The following is a 19,036-nucleotide window of genomic DNA, read 5'->3' as shown; positions in this document are numbered from 1 at the left end:
GAAAATGCTTATCAGGGTGTTAATGCTTAATTTTTAACTTAAACCAAACCCCTGCTTTTAACCCCCTTGTTTGTACTACGGTACATGTATAGTACTGCTTTATCTGCTGATTTATTATGTGCACTTTTCATTTTGATTAGATAAATATTTATCTGCGAAATTTAAGTTTTTTTTTTTACATTTTTCATTTTGGATATCGTTTTTGAAAAAGTCTTACATTTTATTAATATTCCGCATAAACTGCGATCGATTATTATCTGTCTTTCGAAATAGTATAGTAGGCCTATTCATTTATTATTGTTAAAATTGAAACATTTATACTTGTTTTTGTGTTTTATTACAAATGTCTATTATCCTTATCTGCAAATAAATTGTCTAAAATTTAAAAAAAGATCAATGTGCATAACTTATCTCATTGCCGGACACAAGGTTGTCCCATGCCAATAAAATATCTAAATAATTTCCCCGAGCGCTATTTTTGTTCCCCGGGCGCTTTTTCTTTTCCCCGGGCGCTATTTGTTCTTCCCCGGGCGCCTTTTCTTTCCCCTGGTGCTTGTTCTTCACACGGGGCGCTCCCGGGCGCATTTTAGTAGGACTCTTATGGAAGTTTAAATATTTGAAAGGGACTCATAGTTTTCCATTTGATTGCTTCTTATTGTCTCATGGTTATAAACAACAGCTTGGGATTTGTCGTTTCTTGTGAAGTTTTTGAAGAATAAAATATCAATATAAACTACCTTCATACCATGTATACTGATTTAAAACAACAATCACATTTACTTAGTACCTGATAAATAAACTCGTCATAGATACTAGGACTAAATTTAGTTTATATGCCAGACGCGCGTTTCTTCTACAAAAGACTTATCAGTGACACTCGAATCCAAATAAATTCAAAAGGCCAAATAAAGAACAAAGTAAGTTATTTATTATTGAAAAGAAAACTTATCAAGCATCAGTCATAGAATGTTGGGAAAACTTTAAATTGATTTTGAATACTTAACTTATCAGTGTATTGTAATTGCTAGATGCTTTTTGACGATGTAATGCCTGATACCGCCCCCCCCCCCAAAAAAAAAAAAATTTTTTTAAATAAATTATGAATTACATGTATGATTGTTTAAATACTTGACTTTAAGGGATGAATAATAAAAACAACTTTTTGTTTTGTTAAACTAGTCAACTTGGTCTGGGAACAGTATATATGATCCTGACTTGGATGAACTTGTGATTTGGTAACAAATACATCTATACATTTTTAAATTTATAAAATATATTATATCTATTATTGGATGCCAAATTCACTTTAAATGGGTGCCGATTTGACTATATGCCGATTTATCCAGGTGCCGATTTGACTTTTTCTATGGGTGCCGATTTGACCAGGTGCCGATTTGACTTGTACCCCTTCTTCTCGCTTCTTGACGCTTTTTGTCGCTAATTAGTGAGACCAGAAAAAAAACGTTTTCGAGATTTTCCTTCAAGCGTCTAATTAACCAAGGTTACCTAACTTTGCTCTTGACGAATTATTATTTTAATTTATAAGGTACTTATACGCTTATATGTGAAGAAAAAGCAATACCATACTAACACATATATCATTAAGTTTCAAGAATAGGATAGGCTTGGATATGTTTTATTACCATAAGGAAGCAACCAATTAACTTAAAAAGGGGGGTGTATATGTTTTTTTTTATTCCCAATACATCTTATCGCTATTAGCTTGACCTTTATGACGCATACAACAATCACTTTTCTATTGTGGCGTCAGATATTTTGTTTTATGACATCAACATTTTACGGGAACCTGTGTGATATCCAGTAATGGCGGACAAATAGCGATAAGGTGTATTTCGAACATTACGTATTTCGGTCTGTGTTACAGTGTATCCGTCTTTAAGTCCTTCCATCTGACCCGCTTCAGACTAAAGTTTTGGTCAATTTAGACTAGACTAAGTTTTTGATGAGATTGAAGCCCAATCAATTTGCAACTTAGTACTAGTCCGAGATTACTATGACGTCTGACGGCTGTTTAGCCAGACAAGCTGGGGCCGTGGGACGTCAGAGCTTGTCCCATATCAAAAAGTGGATATTTGCCCACCCATAATAGATGCGCTACTTCCTCGCTTCTGGAGCCAACTGAGGGCCTTGGAATTATATAAATCGGGCATCAATCTCTTCAGTTTTCATTTATCTCTTCATTTATGTAAGTTTCACCTACCTGCCAAACCTTTAATTTTCTATGTTTTAACATTTTTCACCGAGACCCATGATTTCTCCATGTTGCCTTTCATTTTCAAAGATTATCACGTGACCACGAGAAAACAGTGCAAATGACCATAATGTAACACCTCGTTCATTTACGCTGTAAGTTACCTAAATGTCTGAGAGTTGCCGATTGTTATCGTGGTCGGAACTAAATGCTAGTTACCGATCGCCTGAAAAGGAGGTGAAAAAACGTGGTTGCTTCTAAATGTTATTCATCGATCTCCTATAAAGAAGGTAACAAAATATAAATATTTGCATATTTGAGTCTCCAGGCCAGGAAATCTCTCGTAACTTGACATCCATTTGAAAGTGAAAGTTAAAAATGGAGAAATCATGGGTCTCGGTGAAAAATGTTAAAACATAGAAAATTAAAGGTTTGGCAGGTAGGTGAAACTTGCATAAATGAAGAGATAAATGAAAACTGAAGAGATTGATGCCCGATTTATATTTATAATTCCAAGGCCCTCAGTCGGCTCCAGAAGCGAGGAAGTAGCGCATCTATTTTGGGTGGGCAAATATCCACTTTTTGATATGGGACAAGCTCTGACGTCCCACGGCCCCAGCTTGTCTGACTAAACAGCCGTCAGACGTCAGAGTAATCTCGGACTACTTAGTACTAGCTGTTTTTCTTATTCTTAGTACTAGCTGTTTTACCAGACAAGCTGGGGCTGTGGGACGTCAGAGCTCGTCCCATATCAAAAAAGGGATATTTGCCCAGCCAAAATATATGTGCTGCTTTGTCGCTTCTGGTGCTGACTGACGGCCTTCGAATTATATAAATAGAGCATCAATCTGTTCATTTTTCATTAACCTCTTCATGTGTGTAAGTTTCACCTACCTGCCAACCTTTTTTTTAAAATGCCAAAATTGATGGGTCTCTGTGAAAACTGTTAAAATATGGAAAAATAAAGGTTTGCAGGTAGGTGAAACTTACATAAATGAAGAGGTAAATGAAAAATGAACAAATTGATGCCCGATTTATATAATTCCATTAAAAGTCCATTTATTTATTTTTTTATTTGTAGGAAAATGAGGCTGCCTAGAAAGAATGTTGTGTATGATATAGCACATAAGAGTACTGTTATAGGATTAGTTGGTACCATGTTGTATTCTATGTCCGTATTAGCCTTCAAAATGTATGAGATCTCTTATAGTAAGTATTATTTTATGTCATTTTAATAAGGTTGTGATCTGTTTAATGTGCTTTTATCTTGTGTATGTATAAACAAATCCTTAAAAAAATGGTTTGGCTCTCATTACTGAAAAACAAAATCCTTTGATTATAAATTAATGATTCCTATTGATTATTTTGGAAGAAAATAGCTAAATATATATACATAGTGTTTAACAATAAGCAGTAAAAAATAATTTAAAGTAGAGCCATGAAGGGGTTAAAAAAGAGATTTAGAAACATTGGTATTTTCCCTTTCAGAAAACTATTGCTAAAGTAATTTTTTATGCCACTAGAATTTTTTGACATGAGTTAGTATAACTATTTTTATTGAAGATAAAATAATTTAGAACATTTTCTGTCATTGAATTCTTGACTTTTGAATATCTGTAATTATTTTGTTTGTATTTTATTTCATTGTCTTTGAAAAAAAGCTGAAATCTTTTGTTATTAATATTATAGTTACATGTACATATTTATATTATACATTGTATAAGATAAAAATTGATTAGTATTTAAAAGATGATTTTTTTGTTTTTTATAGTTACTCCTCCAATGAAGAATGAGATAATAAATTTGGTGAAGGAACAGGAAATGAGAGATGCACAGGCACTGCACGAGAGAGAACTTATGGGACATTCAAAATAAACCACATCAATATCATATCAACTCATTTAAAATGGTTTCATATTCATATGTGCATTAGAGTGTTATAAGTTCAATGATAAGAAATTGAGTACATGTACCAGTATATAGATGCACAGAAACCAAGGAATTCAGTTATTTAAGTTGATATATTTTTGTAGTAATCATATATAAAAAAAATCCTGATTTTAGAGTTCATATTTGAATCTTTTCCTGATGAGCCATGCAGGTTCTTATATCTGTATACGGCATTTAAAAAAAAAAGAACAAACTATTTAACAGTCTTGATTCATCTAATTTTAGTCTCCAGGTCAAATCAAATGATACAAACTGAAGATTGATATATTATTTCAACTTCTGTAATTCGTTGTTATTTAACTTAGTGTACTTGGTGCAATAGATTCTGAATGCATTTTTAAACAAAACTATTTTCACAAATCAAGTCTGAATTTCATGATTTGGTTTATTTACTATTTTTAGCGTGATCTGTTAATTTTCAGCACCAGGTTTTGTTTAGCGTATGACTTTCTTCATGATTATAATAACTAGTACCAGAAAATAAAAAAAGTATTTTTTTTTGATAATTATTTCATCAATCATGAATTATGATTTGATATATTCTGATCAAGCTCAAGATCATTTTATGACTTTCAGAGATTTGTGTCTGTGTATAATTATTTATGGTGTATGTCACAGAAACTGTTTTGATTTTATCAATCATGCTTCAGTAATTGATTTATATCTTGTATGAATTGCTATTATATAAGACAGAGACTTGTTAAAATATATAATTTCATAGGGAGTACATGTTATAGGTGTAAATGGTCATTGAATGTTTGTATCTGTTTGAACATGTTTGTAAATAAAGAATTTTAAATAATATGCATTTCTATCTTTAGCCACCCTTCCATGATCAATTTGGAATGACAATTAATATTTAACTGTATTGTCATTCCTCTGACTATGTAGTTCTATTATGCAAGACTTTGTATGCTCATATAGTTTGAATTCAACATTTATTATTGGATATACATGTAGTTTGTTCCACATTGATATTTTTTTTTTAAATCCAATAAAAAATGTTGAATGCAAACAATATTAACCCAATAAGTCTTATGTTATAGGACTGATGACCATGTGATTTTGAATAATAAGCAACTGTTTTTATTGGTTTTCAAACTCATTGCAGTTCCTACCCTTCCATCATTTTTTTTAACAAAATAGTCAATATTCAACAACAAAAAATGGACAAGTTGTCTAATTATTTACTTGTCAAAGCCTATAGTGAGGGTGTATGCCAATGACACAACCATTAAATGTCACAATAAACCAGATATGACAGCTAGTGTTTAACATATGACCTTCAATAACAGACAAAAAGAGTCGGTATATACCAAGGTAACTATGAAAACTCATAAAAAGACATAAACTGACCAACACCATTGAAAAAACTAACAAAAAAAACCCAAAACACTAAATAGAGAATTTATTCTGAATAACATGAATCCTACCCAGAACTGTTAGTGATTTAAGGAACTCGGGAAGGCTAGCAGATCCTGCTCCACTAATTTCACCATTCATGTGACTCATACTCAGAGTGAATACCATCTACACTTAGCCAAGGGTGATGATAGATTTCTCCCTACTTTTGAAGAGGATGGCTGAACATAAATAATGATGAGTCTCGAGTCATTTGATGATGTCACAAATATATACATGTATCACATTTTCCTTTCAGTCTATACAGGTTATAACTTGATGAAATGAACAAATACTACCAAAGATCTACTATTATAAATTTGTTTTAATGGAATAATTATCTAGATCTTTGAATACTAGTAGTGATGAATAAACTGCAAGAAATGTGCGATAGAAAAAGACACTAAAACATGTCCATAATTGTCATATATACTTAGTAGTCTGTAGTGGTGTTTTTAAAGTTCTCTTCTTTCCAAGTCTCATAATGAAAATGAGGCTATTGTGAACAAGACATTTACGAGACAGCTATATGAAAAGCACTGTAGTAGAGGTTGAAATACTGTGCAATAAAAAGCTTAAAGAATATGCACAATATGTTGGCTATTAGACATTAAACAAACACCAATGGATCTGTTTTTCACCAGAAGACAAATTGGTGATATCCCATTAGTCCGACAACCATTATTCCGACAGACCATTACTCCGACAGCCCACTATTCCGACAACCCATTACTCCGACAGCCCACTATTCCGACAACCCAATACTCCGACAGCCCATTACTCCGACAGCCCATTATTCCGACAATGCATTTTTCTTATGTGTATGGGTAAATTTTCTCTAAAAAGTACCAACTCCGTTCTCTGTAATATTTGTGGTTGTTCGTTTTGATCCCAATTATTCTTTCCATGCGGGATGTAAGTTTAAGTACATTGGAGTTGATACACATGCTTATTGCAACTACTCATCAGTCCTTACCCGGGTCCCTCTTTCGTTTTACGTGTCTGAGTATTTCATTTTTCTTAACATTTCATTGATACTGTGTCCCCTCTCAGTTTGTGCTGTTCTAGTTCGCTGTGTTTTTGTGTGTGTCTGGTTCTACCTTCTTTCACTAGATCGTCGGATACCCCCTTTCGCGTATCAGGGGGGGGGGGGGGGGGGGATGTAGCGTCAGTAAAATTGAGAAAAACAAAGAGACAAATACATTGACGGACCCAAAAGGGGGGGACCCCTTTTTTGGCCAATCAATGTATTTGAATGGGAGCATATAGTTGGAACGCCCCTTTAATCAGGGTTGGGAATCCCCCTTTTCAAATTGCTGGATCTGCCCCTGAAATACATACCCAGATCCTTAAACATAAGATGACAACTCAGAAAAGATCAGCAATTCCAATTATGAATACGGTATCATGTTAGGGAATGTTAATCCACGAAATACGGAGACAGTACACATCACTTTAAGCGATCGATCAGACATAGTCTGAGAGATGACACTTAATTTATTTATAGTGATTCCAATTTTATATCCCGAGCTTATTTCAAAATCTAGAAAAATATGACTCTTTTATAATGGTTGAAGGAAGTGCAGGACTGATGATTTACAACAAAACGAAAAACAAATACGACGGACATGAACATTGCGGCAACTTCTTTTTCTTTTAAAAATATTCATGAGGAAAAGTGATATCGGGTCGGTGACTGTTTATGAAATTTATGACATAGAAAAATACAGTCAACGTATTTTGACTGTTCAAAAAGAACGAGTGCAGTATAAAAGCCAGTAACAACTAGTAATAAATCTAACACAATGTGTGACATTATTGTCCTGCTTGTGTCTTTTTCAAATTGTCTAATTGTAAACACTAACTACATTATGTGTTTTGTGGCATACTTGACACTTATTTTTCATTTAAAGTTTGTTTTCAAGGGGGAAAATATTTAGCTACAATGTATCATTGATTTTCAGAAAGGAAGTTCATATGTTGATTAAGAATCGGTGCTCACCCATCACATTAAGAATTGAAAATGCCAGATATTCAAAAAATCGTATTGTACAGCTGGTAGAGTTGAGGATGAGCGTAATTTGTCAATCGAATGCTCGCATTATCAAAATTTGAGAGAAGAACTCTTTTCAGCATATTCAGTCTAGCACATGTCAGAACTTTGAAAAGTTAGATAAATATGATATATCTTCGATGTAAACACAAGAAAACTTTACTATTATGGGGGAAACAAATGGTGATTATATTGATAGTTCTTTTGAATTATGCAGTACATGGTTTTATACTGACTGTTATTTGATATCAATGTGCTAATTGGTTTTTTTTTTATTTTGTTTTGGCTCCGATTGTGACTGAGGCTTACGGTGTTATACAGATAATTATATCATTATAATTACTATGATATTAGTATTGTAAAGTCTTAATGTTGACCCAATCAGTATACCGCCGCTTGCAAAAGTGGGAATATACTGTTTTACCTCTGTCCGTTCATTCAACCGTCCACTCGTCAGTCGTACCGTCCGTCAGTTCGTCCTTCCGTCCCATGGATATTTTCGTTGCATTTTTTTCATGAACGACATAAAAAGGATTTCTGAAAGGTTTATTGCAGTCGGCTGTATCGTGTGATACGTTTTCAGAATCATTACTCAACAAATTCCTGTTTACCGAACACTTTTCACATGACAGCCAAGTTGAAAATTTTCGTCACATTTTTCGCAGGAACTTACAATACAATGATTTTTCAAGGTTTATATAAGTCACCTATACGGTGTGAGGCTTTTTCAGATTCACAACTCAACAACAAAGTATTTGTGCGAGAGCATCATCAGTAACACGCACCATCACTGGTTGTTCTTGATTTATATACTGTTTATATACCCTTTAAATAATATTTTCTGTTCTATTCTACATACAGATTTCGAATTGAGTGCACGTGTATAGAAAGTATTCGAACTACCTCAGCCTTATGTATATACGAAGTTATTTCTTAAAATATGTTATTACATATCTAAACGTAATAATACAGACAGACAAGTTTTATTTTACCCTGATACCCTAATACTTGTCTTGATAAGTGTCGGACTTATGGGTTGTCGGAGTATTGGGCTGTCGGAGCAATGGGTTGTTGGACTAATGGGTTGTCGGATCAATGGGCTTTCGGACTAATGGGCTGTCGGAATAATGGCGTGTAACCGACAAATTACCACATCATCCATCTTCTTGTTATTTATTTATTATTTTATGTAGACCGTTTGTAAGTTGTACCTGTCTGTTAAAGTTTTATAGAGTTTATTTGACCAATTTTAACTTTTCATGGTGAGGTCGGTTTCTCATTTAAAGTCAATACTAGGTAAGCGATGTTATGACGAAACACTGGTAATTAGGAATAATGATATAATTCTTATGTCCCCCATTTTAATGGTTTGTTGGTTTGTAAAGAAAGCCCAACTGCCTGATATATACGTCAACCAGCTACCATAAACAATTATGGTAGACAGAAACCAAACGAGAGCCACTGAATTTTATGATCTCAGGTTAAATTTTTCGATACAAGACGAAAATAAAATCAGAGTCGCCATGTTTTGGTGTTTGGTATAGTTTCTTTTACTGCCCAACATTCTAAGTAATCCCTGTTATCCTTGTTCATGATATATTATTGCAAATGAACATTTTGTTAAGTTCCTTTATCGTGACATTTTAGACAATTTATCTGAACTCACAAGAGAATAACCAGAAGAGAGGTGATTGGTATGACTATCCAAATTATGACTTGGATGGAGAGTTGTCTCACTGGCACTCATACCACATCTTCATATAACAAATAAATGGTCTACAAAAATAACGCAGAAAAAAATATTTACTACTAAAACAAGATGTCTTTTTATTTTTTTATTTCATATTTCATACCTTTTCCTACATGGAGAACATTTAACAGTATATATACAATAAATAACAACCAATACGTATGATTATCAAAATAACCATTAACCATAAGATAAAATAATTTTGTAAAATGAAGACGTATTCAGTCAGTAACATAAACATACAAAAATGTGCAATAAACTTTTAAACGAAAATCAAGATGAAAAATGGAGACGTTTGGGTACTTACATTGCACTTATATACACCACCAGTTGGATTTTTAAGGGACCGAGCACATACATATGCCTTATAAATCCACTAAAAACAATATATATAACATGCTTCAGATATGGCCTAGTTTTAGTTTTGCCGGATATAAGGGTATATTTATTTTTCAATTGTATTTTAAATATAAACTTTAGGGCTTCAAACCTCTTGATAATGTCACTAAACTGCCAAAAATGTGCCTCATTTTAAAATTGAGAAATTGTTTAGTAAGCATTTGAAAACCATGGAAATACAAATACGAAGAAACGTTAGGAGCTATATGACCAAAAAGGGGCGACACATTTAGCCTAAGTAATCTAAGGTCAAGTTTGGTTATACATTTTAAACAAACAAACTATTATTCGCATATAAAAGCTATAACCATCAACATTGACCTTGATGAATCCTTGATGTGTAAAAAACATTTGTATACACGTGTGTGTGTGTGTATGAAAGATTCTGAGATTATGCTCCTCATTTATGCTTTCGTATCAACAGTTAATGATTGCGTCACCAAATAAATAGCTCCAGACGATCGCTCATACATCATACTCCCTCGGAGGTGTGATATAGCTGTATCCACTGAAGGCCTGTCGTGCCTTTTCAAGTTTTCTGAAAGAAAAAACAATGAAGATATATATATGTTACATGTAAAAAGGGAAAAGTATCTATCACCGACACGATAAAATATGACAGTTGTATATATACAATGATATATAAATTATAAATTGGTTAAAACTTTAACAAAATTTCATCTTGAGTATAGGGATTAACTGTAGAAGTATAATTCGAGTTGTATGGTATAATTAAAAGTAGCATATTGCATCCTGAAAAAAGATTACAAGAATATAAAGGTAAAAATTGTCATAAAAATCTGATTAAAAGGAGACCTAAAAAAGAACAATGCTATTTTACAAATATTTTCTTAAATCTAGCTTTGTCTAGTAAAAAGTTAAGAAATATGATATAAATTGCATGTACTTTGACATTATTTTTAAACTAGCTCTACAGTACTAAGCATACAGACATGGTGACTAATGAATAAGCAAGCATCTAGCACTCGATACATTACACTTACCAACCCAGTAAAGCATTGGTTTTAAGCATAAGCAAGTTTGTTTGGTCTAGAGAGTGATCTTCGTCCTAACCTTTTTCTATGCATTACAATGATGGTTACACCAATAATTATTATGGCGGGAATCCCAATGGTCACTGCCACAACCACAGGCCAGTATCGGTCGTCTTCTTTGTCTCCAAGGTTGTGGACTTCTAGGTTAGCATTGACACCAAAACCACTTATGTTGAACTCCATCCAGTTCTCAGTAATGCCTCCTATTTCTGCAGTTTTGTACATATCTTTTTCAATTGTTTTCTGTGAAGATGGTTTGGTTGCTATTTCATTATTCATAGTCACCAATATTTGTATTCCTGCTTTTGTTGTAAATGTTGTCGATTGTTCAGTGGAAAATTTTGGTGTGGTTTTTAACGTAGGTGTGTCTGTACGTTTAATACTGTTTACATCTATTTCTGAAGTTCCTTTAAATGTTTCTGTAGCTACTATTTTTAAAATTGTAACTTTAGTTACAGGTGTCTTTGTTGTTGTCTTTGTCTTATCCAATGATTGCGATGGTTCTATCGTATTACGAGTTTCCTTTTCACCAATTGTTGTTATTCTAAGAGAGGATTGGTCAGTTTGATTTAACAAAGGAGCAGTGATATTGTTTATTGGAGTCGATTGCGTCGTTTGAGCATTGTGTTCACTGACTTTGCTAGTATTGATCACAACAGCCGTCGTTGCCATTAAGTCTAACTTCGGTAAACTCTCATTCAATACCGAATTGATTCGACTGTTATTTAAAAGATTCGTATTATTTGCATTAATTTCGTTCGTCCTATTGGTTTCGGTTGTTGCATTAGTTCCGCCCATAATTTTTTTGTCTACATCTGATATTTTAGTAGACCCTTGCTCTTCTGTTGTATACAAAACATTTTGTTCAACTGTTGTTTTATTGCTTCCTTCTGTAGTCGCCTCTTGTATTTGTGTTTCATTAGTCTTTGTTTCACTCCCAATAGTTTTATTACTTGCTTCTGTCGTCGATTCTTGTATTTGTGTTTCATTGGATTTTATCTCAATCTCCGATGTTTTATTCTCAAAAGATCCAGTTGTTAATTTGGGAGTTTCCGTTGTTGCGCTAGATGAGGTCACATTCCGTAAATGATCTAGTATTAATTCCAGAGATTTATTCAATATATCCAAAACCGTTGTTTTTTTAATCGAAATTTCAGAACTATCAGATACCAACAACGTTGACATGGGTTCAGTGGTCATAGCGGGTGTGTTTAAGTCCGCACTACTGTTATAAGATAGCTGTTCTGAATTATTTTCCACATTCTGCATTTCTACAGTATCATTTTCAGTTGACGCATGCGTTGAATTTATGCTGGTGGTTATATTCATTAAAGTGTTGTCTGAATTATGTTCTGTCTTATTATTTTGAATGTGTTCTATTTCTGATGTTGATTGATTATCCCCTTCTACATCGTTAGCATGGCACTGAAATAAAATGGATATATTGATTGAGCAACATCACTAATTCAAGACAAAGAATGTTTTTTGAATTCATAATTTTATTTAAAAAATAGTGTATGAAAAACATAAAGAATATTCATCCTCAATCCCTAATTGTTTGATTGATTGATGGTTGCTTAACATCCAGTGGCAAATTAATCCCTAATTGACATTCCCTGATTACATGTTTGTGTACAGTCAATCGAATGAAACTTAAAATAAAAAAAAGTTTAAAGATTAAGAAAAAGCAAAATCACAAAAAATACTGAACTCTGAGGAAAATTCACAAAGGAATGTCCCCAATCAAATGGCAAAATAAAAAGTTCAAACACATCAAACGAATGGATAACAACTGTCATATTCTTGACTTGGCACAGGCAGAAAGCATATATGTGACGGACAGTAAAAACTAAGAGAATAGAAAATACAAAATAGGAAAAAGGAAAAAAAAGAAATAAAAGAAGACTCGGTATAAAATTAAATAAATAAGAATCGACATACCTGTTGAATTATAATAGAATAACTGAAAAACATCCATATATATGTAATCCTAATTAACTTTAAATCCATTTTTTTAACGAAAAAAGAAAATGTTTGTATCCTAAATGTAAGAACTGTATTTACTAAATGTCGTACATGGGGGAGATTTTAAACAACATTATAATGTATATCAGTGGGCTACAGGAAGCCTCGGAAGTCAAGTTATCAGTAATTCCAACATCACCCAAATAAAGCTATGATGTATACATTTAATTTTCCTGTTACACCTGTCAATACAGTTAGTCAGATTAAGTGTAATCTATGCACATATTTAATCAGCCATCAAAGGAAAACATTACCATTAGATCACTTTCTTTTCTCTTTTAGTCATTTCTAGTTGTTTTCATATGACCAAAATCTTTTAATTCAAAAGTTGACTGGACACATTTTCCCTTTTTTTTTGTTTCCCTTTTGTTTCCTTTTGATTCGTTTCTTTATCTATTCACATTTTCCCGTTTGCATATTAACTTTATTCTTTATCGTATGGTAGATCAAAAGAGAGGTCTCGGAAAGTATTGGGTTTGATGAAAAATTAGAACGTATATGTTACTTTTTAGTCATGAAAAACTGCTCTCTATTAATTCTTTTTTACCAAATTATAACAATAAAAAAAATCGACTATAAATTTTAGCCATTTTCTAGACAAAAATGAAGAAATATTATTTAACTTCATATTTCGACAGTTTGTTTAGATCATGTTTTATTGATAGTTTTTCACATTTGTTAGTGGATAAATCAAATACCGGGACTTTATCCCAGCCTCGTTAACTGTTAGTAGTATATAATAAATTTTGATAGTACTTGGTTTTTTTTATTTGTCTGTAATACATACATTTATAAATTATAATATATCCAACTAAATTGTAAGTCAATTTGTATTTTCAGTGTTTAATAAATATCCAAAATTATAAATTATGTTTAAAAAATCAATCATATCGTATTTGTTCATCACATGCAATGATAAAGTTATCAGACTGAGTGTTTTCGCCTTCTAAATGTTTACTTTTATCACAAATTAAACACTTTCTAATCATCGAGTTATCATAAGAATTCCCGGCGTTATTTACAAGTTTCTTTAGTCATGACGTGGTTGAATTCTTTTAATTTTTGTGTCCCGTTACACCTATTTGACAATTTATCATGGGTCGACGGAGTAGACATTCATGTACATCTTTTTATCTATTGTGGGTTTGTCTCTGTTTGAAGACAACCTATGTAATATGTAAATATTTGCCCGTCAAGTCATTGCAACGAAAATGTTTACTTAAAATCGTGAACACCTTCGTATGAGTTTGATGCAACTTCTTGGTTCTTATAGAATCCACATTTCATAAAGTAAGGGAAACGCGGCAATGTACCTAACCGAAAAGGACGTAATGCTTGTATATTTATTGATTCATGGTTTATATTATTACTTATAACATTTGATATCCCATACAATACCACAAATACAAATATAACTTTTATTAATGAAATTACGCGCACGCTTGTGTAGGTGTCTTAAATATTTCTTCTGATTCAGCAAATGATGATTTAAGTTAATAATAATAAGAAGATGAAATATATTTTTTTTTCAATTTCGTGTGAGAGACATCTTTCGCAAATAGTACACTTCACAGATTTCCATCAAATCAAAGCTGTTGTAATTTTCACAAGGACGAATTCATCTTCTTTTTATATTCATGTATTCGTTGAAATTTTATATCATACATATAAAGTAAGACTGTGATATAGTTTTTCTGAAGAAATAACCTCAAATATGCAGTGCACCCTTATTACCCCACGTAACAAGTTATTCCTTATAGTTTAATTAAAATATCATTTTAAATGAGTACATGTATGTAAATCATAAAAAAAATGTTGATGACTTTACCGACCAATATATTAGTATAGGTTTTTTTCTTGATGTATTACTTCATATTTCTTTTAAATCAAAAAGCTTATAATAATAACAATTTAGAAAATAACGATATTTGAAACAGGCAAACAAATCAGTTTACATTCTACGATGTTGACTTTATTTCGTCCATCTTTGTGAAAATTTATTTATTAAAGCCGCTGAAGCATCAGTCAACCAATAAAGGAATGTACTAGTTAGCTTTTAAAGAAACTCACTTAATTTCATCATGACGTACTAGTAATCGAAACTGAAAGAATCTTTGTTCCTTATTGTCTAATCTACCCAAGCATCTTATCGCGAAGAGATTCTAATTTGAGACATATATAATAGTTACATAGCTAACAATACTTTTAAAGATTTTCACTTTATTATATGCTAAGCTCTTAATTTTCCAATCTTAATCTTTCATCAAAAGGACAAAAACACAAACATACAACTTAATACAGCAACAACGGATTATGTTTCTGAAATTGAATTCATAAACAGCATGATTATCAAAGCAGGGTTGTAACTAATTATTTTCATTGCTTATTTTCATTTTGACTGAAACAGGGATTACGTCACTATTTTGAATCTTTTCGAAATATGTGAATGGTTTTAAAATGTATAATTTTTCTATTAATACATCTTCCACCCTCTCTAAAATAAAGTAAAAATTTAGGTCAAAGCTGAAAAGTCACTATTTTTTTTCTACGAATATGAAGCTACTGATATTTTTCGATAAATGTTTACAGCAAAACCCAATAGTAGGTATTCCGTGCAATTTCTGCCCCTTCCCTTTGACAGTTTTACTGTTTTACTCCTGACATTGTAACGTCGCTGATGGGAAAACGGTAGTATGTATAACATTTTGTATGTCAACCACTTCTTATCGGTTATTAACTCGTAAATAAAGACATTGTGCATGATTTTAAACTTTGAACTTCGTGTTCACGTTACGATTACACTACACATTAAATTCTCATTTCAAAATAAATTGTTTTTCAGTTAAAATATCAATCTTTTTTTTATATAATTACATTGTTAATTATGCATTCAATTCTGTACATGTTATTATAAAATTCGTAAACAATTTTATTAAACAATTTCGTCATTAATAAATGTTTCATCAAAAAATATCTTTAACGATTTAAAATGTCGACTTATGATAAGTTTAGGACGTCCTAACATAAGATTCGTCTGAGATAGCTTCGAGAAACAACGTAAGAGTTTCTCAAATTGATCCTAAGTCCATCCTAAAATTGGTCTAAGATGTGTCTTATGACGAATCTTAGGATACTTTCGAGACCCCCCCCCCCCCCCCCACCCGTGAACAAAACAGTCATGTGTGGTGTTAGCACTAAATTCACTTTATCATTGTGTTTTCAATTTATTCAGAGATAAATGCAAAATTATATTGTACCCTAACATTCCATTTCAGCGCTCCTAAGTTGGCTTCCTTTACCTGCCATGGGTACACAAAAGGCAAAACGAATGCTGCATGGGGAAATGAAATACCACTTTTTTTCCTATAAACGTCTCCTCACACATTGTTATTGCTACTGATAAGTTCTATTCAAATCTCAAAGACGTGATACGAGAATACGGAACGAATGAGCAGGGTGATATCAGCAAAGAGAATATTATTATTATAGATTAAATAGTAATTCTATTTAAAAGTACTTAAGAAAAGTGTGATGGAAATATTTGGAAATGAAAAGGACACACAGACAAATAATAGTACACAAAAAATAACATAAACAAATGACTGAGCAACACGAAACCCATAAAAAATTGTGTGTGATCTCGGGTTCTCTGGAAGGGAAAGTAAATTCTGCTCCACATATGAAATCCGTTGTGATGGTCAAGTTAGTAGTAGGCTTATGATTTAATTCGGTTGGTCGTATTCGGGAAAAGTGGACAGAATTTTTGTAACGATATAAGGGACATATCTATTATCATCTGTGAAGCAGATATTCCATAATGATCAATCAACTCACTCTGGATGACATACATAGAGCTAACAAAGGGATGATTTTTACTTCACCTCTTAGAACTCGGTTTAATAGCTTCCCTGTGAGCGACAATCCACCACCAGGGAAATTAAGATAGGAAATAAGTTTTGAATGTGAAATACTTGTGTAAAGAGTAGAACAGTCCAATGTTTTGATACTATTGTTTTGAAGCCAGGCTTTACGCTACATTGAAGACCTGTTGGTGACCTTCTGCTGTTGTGTTTTTTTATTTTGGTCGGGTTGTTGTCTCTTTGACACATTCCCCATTTCCATTCTCAATTTTATTTTATTGCTGACAAATTTCTTGTTGATGAATGAGAAAGAGGTTTTGTGAACCACTTTAAAGACCAAGTAAAATACAATTGTTTATAAGGGCACTTATGTAGTTTAGGTATCCAATACAGTGATGGAATATACAGTTCTTCATCTTAATTTCAACATATTTATTTATAGTGGATTCAGAAACAAGTTTTACAACTTGTATTAATTCCTTTCCACTTTTCGGGTGAGAGTACTGACTGAGCATTAGCCTGCTCTTTTTCAAAATCTACAAGGGTGTCTTTTCCCTGAGAGAGATATTGCTATCTCTTAGCATGAAATAGGGATCGAACCAGGAACCTTTGTGTTTGAAGACCGATGCACTAACCACTACACCACGGCTCTCTTCTCGTTGATCTTTGGTTGAAATTCCAAAGGAACATAGAACAAAACTATGATTATTCAGGATTTCCTCTTTAGTAAGTGTCGTGGGGGTATATGATCAGTTTCCATGTGAATTATCAATACCTTATCAAGCAGTTTATGTAACGTGGTTTACACGCAAAAAAATTTTGTTTGGGACTTTATCTGCGGGGACAACACCATACATTTATTTGTCATGAAAGTAGGAAAGTAAGTGTTTAGCAACAGTTGGGTCTTGAATAGTTAAAGGTACCAGGATTATAATTTAGTACACCAGACGCGCGTTTCGTCTACATAAGACTCATCAGTGACGCTCATATCAAAATATTTATAAAGCCAAACAAGTACAAAGTTGAAGATCCAAAATTCCCAAAAATTGTGAAGATTGATGCAGCATGGTTATTAAAAAGACCCATTCAGTTTCTTAATTCTGATTTGTATTTCTTTTTCGCCTTCAATCCATTGTCTGACATACCGCATCTATCAGTATTTAGAAGTTGTGTTTCTATTTGATGGATGTATGCTTACGATATTTCAGGCCTTTAGATTACACATTTGTCAGGGATAAGTTATTGTTAATGTTTAGGGTACCGGTAACGGTAATGACATGGACAGCAAGTTTATTCATGAATGGAAAACTAGCACAGATGCAATCAGAAGTTTAAGACTTTGTAAGTGTTTGTAAATGAAAGTGTAAGCTACAATTGACTTATAAGTATAAGAAATGATAGGTTCATAATGATCTTTAAAATAGGGAGGTAAGTTTCAAGAGAACTAATTTATGATGCGCAAGTTGATGGCACCAAGACTACCTTTGGTTGCAAAGGAAAGTTTAAAAAGGATCTTTTCTCATTTTCATCTTTTTAAATGGGAACTGGGTTGAAAAGTATGTGACTTGCTATGGTAGCTAGAAGTTTAAATTGGTATGAATGTGGTTCAGTAACAATAATATTCAAATATAAGTTATACAGACAATGAAAGTGTGAAAAGGATAATCAATAAAGCGTCGCGACGCGAATGTGAAAAATATCTAACAGCTTTTTTTTTAATGACAGACCGCTGGTCATATAAAGGGGGGGATTCGATAAAGACATAATTGAGAATAGGTGTTGTATACTGACCATTACTGCTTCCACGTCGAGGAAGAGAATTAAAATTGTTCATCACATTCACAGAGCTGGAAGAAATACTGATGAAATTCTTACACCATCAATTTTGTCGTTGCTGCCATATGGTGTCGCAGACCCGCAATTATCGGATTAAGTTTTGTCTACGGAGAAGTGCTGCAAGACGAAGGATTTTAGTCCTGAGATATATTTTTTTCGAAGATACGAAGTTGCATCGAAAGGATTAATCAAAGTTCTGATATGATTACTTGAACTCGATATTGGAAAGTTCAATAAAGTCCTTGTATGATAAAAAAAAAAAACTTGTTACCGTAGATCGCTTTTTATATTTTGGGAATTAAAAACCTTTCAACCAGTACGAAACTGTTCAAAACGTCAGAGGTATAATATGTTATAATTGTAGTTATTATTAAAAGTCTGTGATACTATGATAATTTAAAAAACCCTGAATACAATAATTATCTTTATTACCCTGCGTGACACGACCCAATTTGTGTGCATTTGTTTTTTTTCTATTTAGAATGGTTAATGAAT

General features: G+C 32.6%; 1 protein-coding gene and 1 long non-coding RNA gene across 3 annotated transcripts; one reads left to right on the top strand and one right to left on the bottom strand.

Annotated features, from left to right (window-relative positions):
* Positions 1-1,489: 1,489 nt before the first annotated feature.
* LOC134708394 (uncharacterized) lies at positions 1,490-4,964 on the top strand. Its single transcript, XR_010105835.1, has 3 exons — positions 1,490-1,546; positions 3,294-3,421; positions 3,984-4,964. It is a non-coding gene; the product is annotated as an uncharacterized LOC134708394 (long non-coding RNA).
* Positions 4,965-9,593: 4,629 nt separating this feature from the next.
* On the bottom strand, positions 9,594-12,944 carry LOC134705534 (uncharacterized). Of its 2 annotated transcripts, none has more exons than XM_063564252.1 (3): positions 12,762-12,944; positions 10,770-12,245; positions 9,594-10,303 (listed from the first exon to the last, which is right to left on the bottom strand). In XM_063564252.1, exons 1-2 carry the CDS (start codon positions 12,828-12,830, stop codon positions 10,791-10,793), a joined length of 1,524 nt encoding a protein of 507 aa, XP_063420322.1. In that variant the 5' UTR covers positions 12,831-12,944; the 3' UTR covers positions 9,594-10,303; positions 10,770-10,790. The 2 variants fall into 2 exon arrangements, with proteins under 2 accessions (XP_063420322.1, XP_063420321.1); XM_063564251.1 differs by having other exon boundaries at positions 10,840-12,245.
* Positions 12,945-19,036: the final 6,092 nt, after the last annotated feature.

Source organism: Mytilus trossulus, chromosome 2 (assembly GCF_036588685.1).
Source record: "Mytilus trossulus isolate FHL-02 chromosome 2, PNRI_Mtr1.1.1.hap1, whole genome shotgun sequence".
Classification (NCBI taxonomy): domain Eukaryota; kingdom Metazoa; phylum Mollusca; class Bivalvia; order Mytilida; family Mytilidae; genus Mytilus; species Mytilus trossulus.
Note: the sequence above shows the minus strand (reverse complement) of the source record. Positions and strands in the feature narration are given on the sequence as shown.